The 5222-nt window shown below is 30.7% G+C and overlaps 1 protein-coding gene across 6 annotated transcripts; it reads right to left on the bottom strand.

The window, feature by feature from the left end:
- Window positions 1-4112, bottom strand: LOC8282895 (1-acyl-sn-glycerol-3-phosphate acyltransferase). Of its 6 annotated transcripts, none has more exons than XM_015721649.3 (6): window positions 3602-4112; window positions 2596-2942; window positions 1262-1411; window positions 1041-1139; window positions 812-925; window positions 1-487 (listed from the first exon to the last, which is right to left on the bottom strand). In XM_015721649.3, exons 2-6 carry the CDS (start codon window positions 2914-2916, stop codon window positions 251-253), a joined length of 921 nt encoding a protein of 306 aa, XP_015577135.2. In that variant the 5' UTR covers window positions 2917-2942; window positions 3602-4112; the 3' UTR covers window positions 1-250.
- Window positions 4113-5222: the final 1110 nt, after the last annotated feature.

Raw genomic sequence — 5222 nt, 5'->3', positions numbered from 1 at the left:
TACAATACAAAGAGACTTCCTATAAATAGAAGATATGATACACAATTACATAAATCAAGCAAATCTTAACACAAACAATAAGGATACTTGCAATAGCAGTATAAACATCAGTGCCTCAGCTAATCTTGATCATTACATTGCTACAATGCTTATTGTAGCTTTTACTAAGGGACTTTCCCAGATTGTTAAAATTACAAAGAGAAAAATGCCTCAACTAGGATTAGAGAGTAGGGATTGCTTCTGGTACCTTCTAACTTAGAGGCCTTTGAGACTCTGGAAGGTTTTCAACATACGTGTCATGTAGCAATTTTACGTAGTCATCAATTTTGTCATCTGTCCAATTATCAGTTTTTATTGGACGGAGATACTTGACATTTATGGGTGCAGGCCGAACATGCAAACTGTCCTTCCTCCATGCTCGATGGGTACCCGTCAGGACGATTGGAACTATTGGAAGACGTGTTTGCAATGCTAAATGAACAAAACCCTGCAAGGAAAAAAAAAATAAAACAAAAGAAGAAAAGGGTCAGAAATTTTTGCTTGCTGATTTGAAGGTAGATGTGTGTTCTAAATGCTTAGAAGGCACAAGTGCACAAGGTTATGCCTTTGAGAAGAAAAACTGAAAGTAGAAGTTCTATATTAAGTATTGATGCAATAAGGCAAGTAGAGGTCTTAACCAATCTGCTTTATATTGTGCAGAATACAAACAAATCATGTCAATGGACAAATAATTAAATATTTTATCATGTTCTGATAGCATGATTGGTTCAGCGACAAAAACATTATTCACGTGAAGAACCTGACTTTTCACCTTTTTAAAGGGGAGTAATCTTCCACTTTTCGACCTGGTGCCCTCTGGAAAAATGATTAACGATAGGTTGTTCTTGATAACAGCACACGCTACCTGAGAGAAGAAAGTTTGTGCCTGAGTATATATAGACAGGCAACACCATTATGGATTTCTGACCATATTCTCCATGGGGCCTCTTATCTCTTCCTTCTCCGAGCTTTATAATGTGGAAGATAGAAATGGTAGTTACCTCTTTCATGGATTGAATTGCAGCAGCTGGATTGGAGCGATCAATTCGAAGATGGTTGGCCAGTACATAAAGCTGTCCAAATAGTGGGTACCATATAATCTGCAGAAATAAATATTACAGTTGTCACTGATGCTAAAATTTCTCAATATCTCCTGACATATACTGGAAGCTGCTTATTTATCATGATGGAGAACAGATGATCAAAATAACTGAGAATGTACCTCCTTCTTTGCAACCCCAACTGTGCCAGTGGGCGTCAACCACATTATAAGGAAAATGTCTATAGGAGATGAATGATTACTGATATAAATGGCCTTCTCATTTGAGAATTCAACGCCTTCGATCTTTAGAGGATTCCCTAAGATCCACATCTGCAATCGGAATCTTGTAATGTTAATAGTAGCTAAATGTTATGGAAATGGACAAATTTAAAATAGCTAAATGTTAGGAAATAAATATTGAACTATAGATATTTCATCTAAATATTATTCACTGAAATATGTAAGAGTATACACTCAGATGATCTGCAGAATGTTATAAAATAACAAGGCCTCGCCATTATCTCACTAGTTCGTGCTAAAGAACTTCAATTAACACTGGTCTCGAAGGCCCTTATCAATAAGTCGGTGAGAAAAATAATGTACTAGACTAGTTTAAAGCCTATCAGAAGTTCTAAAAGATTCTTATTTCTATTAGTCTAAACAGAACAGATTAACTGGAAGGTTGGAGCCAATTAGATTTTAGCCTATGATGCAAGCATGTGGACTAAGGTTCCTCCACAATCTAAAGAGTGAAATACGACCTACAACATCTCTTTCATCAAAGTTCCTTTTTTCCTAAGCATACTCTTTTAACCTTGTTCATTTTACTTTGTGACCCAACCGAGAACCGTATGTTTCTGTTAATTCTGCAGGAGATTTTATCCCCTAGCAAATAATAAGCAGCCTGTGGTCACATATCATGATCACCAACAGTAAATGCTCAGACTTGTCAAAAGTTTAACAATAATGAAACAAAGTCTCTTTGCCTCAGGCACCTCATCATTAAAAATAGTTCATCACTAAATGCCAGCTTACACAAGAAAAGAAACTTATCATATTAAAACCGGCAGTCTAGTACTGTACTCACAGAACCCAAATGAATGAATGAAGAACTTATGAGAATAGCACAGGATAGTATGTTGAAAAGGGAAAACAAAAAAGGAGAAAAACATATTATACAACAAATATCGGTTATGTGCTATTTGATCAGGGTCAACTACAAGGAAACAAAAAGAAAAAGTAGAGACTTATCTTTCACTATTTTGGACATCAAGGAAACAAGAAGTCGACAAACATTGTGCAGTTCAATACCTAATTTCTGAGGCATATTAAACATCAAAAGATCCAAAGTTTTTCGTGCATAATCTCTTCCGGGTAATCTCCTTCTGCTTTATTAGATATTTAATCATTCATATCATAAAACTAAAATGCAAAAACTATGACAGTGGTATCAATACCTACTTCAGAAAGGTAAATCTGAAATGAATTATTAAGAAAATCTTAAAGAAACTCACCAAAATTCTACCAGTGACATGTCCATAAATATTTCCTTGCCTAATCCTCTCATAAGGCCATGGCAAGAGCAAGAGCATGAGTGAAGCCCAGATAAATGTAGTAATCATCATTGACACAAAACACACAACAATCCTCACCCAAGATATCAATCCAGAAATCCAACCATCATCATCAACATAAACATCATTGTTAGGCCTTTGTTCCACTTCTTTCCTCACCAATTTTCTTGAGGTTTCATTCACATTTGTGCTGGAGTCTGTGTTAAGAAAACTCTCCAGTCTCCTATTCCTCATAAAAGAACCACCTCCAGTGCTTTCCATCAGTTATTACTGAAACAGAGATTACCCTATACAAGAGCAAAAGAGATTGTCAGATAACTCAATTCAGCTAAACTTTTAATCTTAATCTCACTCGGGGTTAGCAAAGTTGTAAGATAACTCAAGTGACCAAACAACAAATGTTTGCTATGCTTGAAAAAATGAAGGAATTGACTAGACTCAGTTTCTCTATGATGAATTGTCCAAAAGAACTTCAAGTTCTTGGGTTTAAATTTCCCTTCTTTTACTCTCTTCAAATTCTTAAAGCTAAATCTATTCTTAGCCAAACAATATGAGTTCCATAAGAGCAGAACATTCAATGAACAAAAGGACACATTAGTTTACCAAAATCACTAAACTCTAATGAAACGTAAGTCGAACCAATAACATTTCTGTTTGATTGCCAAGAAAACAGATAGGAGAAAGAAGAAACAACATAATCCCCACACCTCTTAACCAAATAACAGCAGCAAAGGACTGCACCTTTTCAAATTTTCAACAAAGCACACAGAAAAAGAGGAAAAAAGACTCTCTTGCTCCAGCTAAAACCTACACGGCTGACTTGGATATAATTATATGAGCCAAATTTTCTTTTTTCCTCGCATTCTTTCTTTGTACTCTTCTTAGCAACCAAACAGAACCAGAACCAAGAATTAAATTTGACAAATACCCGGTAAGCTTAACTTACCAAATCTTATTTTCTTTACTGTTTCCTGAGAAAGATTGTGGAAACAAAGGGAAGAATCTTGGAGAAAGTTCAAGAAGATGATGGGAAATTAATAAAGAAAGATAGAGTTGTTGCACTTGAAAGTCTAGTTGTTGCGCTTGAAAGTCTCTCTTTATATAAGAAAGAAAAAACAAGAAAAAGGTGAGTTTTTTTAGTTAAGGCAAAGAAAGAAGCAGCAGTCAAAGACAACACAGAAAATGTGGCGCTAAAGAATTGAGAGACAGAAAGGAAGCGAGTGTCTATAATAATTTCTTTTCTGGTGTCTGTCTTTGCTTTAGTATATACTTTCTATAATATATTATGGAAAAGATTTACAACATGAGCGATGCATATTTCATAAGAAGTTGCCATTTTCTTTTTTTCTTTTAAGCCATTAATGCATATAGCATTATCATAGAGTTTATATTCTATTTTTATTCATTTTAATACTTTATAAACATGTAATTTTCGTAAAGTACCGTTGTAATTTTATTTTTAATTATAAATTATTAATCAATATTATTTTAAATAATTCTTTTTATTTTACATATTCTTCTATTAATATAGATTGTCAATGAGTTTATATATAAATTTTAATTATTTATATAAATTAAAATTTTATAGTAATCTTATAATTGTTAAGTACCACTAATTAAATTCTAAAAATAAATATAAAAATTTAATAAATAAAAATAACATATTTTAATAATTAAGAATTATATATGATTGACTAATCTAGTATTTAATTATATTAATAAATTATTAAAATAAAAATAATGTCTATATTTATAGGTTTATATGGTAACGTACCGCTATAGTACATTAGAATACTCGTAAATATAACCGTTAGTTAATAATAATTAAAGCACACAATACCATTAGTATGTGTTGACATGGCAAATGAAAAAAACAATAGTTATTGCATGCCACATTAAAATCGCTTAATACTATTGTATAATTTGATCATTTATTTGTTAAAAGTCATATTCATAAAGTATTAGAATGATTAAAAGTAAATTATCAATTTTAAAATAAAAATATATATATAATAATTTAATATAATTTTTTCTAATATTTTCATATACATAAATTTTTGTGAAGTCAAGTTTTTTTTTCTTATTTAATAACACAAACATACACGAATATAAAATAAAATATGCTCTTTCACAAAGCTACAAGAAAATAATTATGAAGTTTAATTTTTAAAATCAAATTTAGCATGTTTAGTATAACCAAACATTTATTTATTTCATTAAATTTAAAAATTTAATATAATCGAATCAAATGCTATTACATTGTATTTGGTACAAATATATCTCATAAATTATAATCAAATTCAGTTTTAAATTTATAAATTTAACATTTTTTTATATAAATTAAAATTTTAGAATCTTCTTCAAGTGGGTGCCTAAAGTTCAATATTTTTTATTTTTAAATTGAAACATAAATATAAATATTTTATATATAAATTTATTTTATAAATTATATTTTTTAGTTTACATAAAATTAATAAATATATATTTGACCATTTATTTTTTTAATATATAAAAAAATATACCTAAACAAAGTAAATATTTCCCTTTTGTAAATGCGACTGTCTTAA

This window comes from Ricinus communis, chromosome 9 (assembly GCF_019578655.1).
Source record: "Ricinus communis isolate WT05 ecotype wild-type chromosome 9, ASM1957865v1, whole genome shotgun sequence".
Lineage (NCBI taxonomy): Eukaryota > Viridiplantae > Streptophyta > Magnoliopsida > Malpighiales > Euphorbiaceae > Ricinus > Ricinus communis.
The sequence above is the reverse complement of the archived record's forward strand: the minus strand, read 5'-3'. Positions and strand labels throughout refer to the sequence as shown.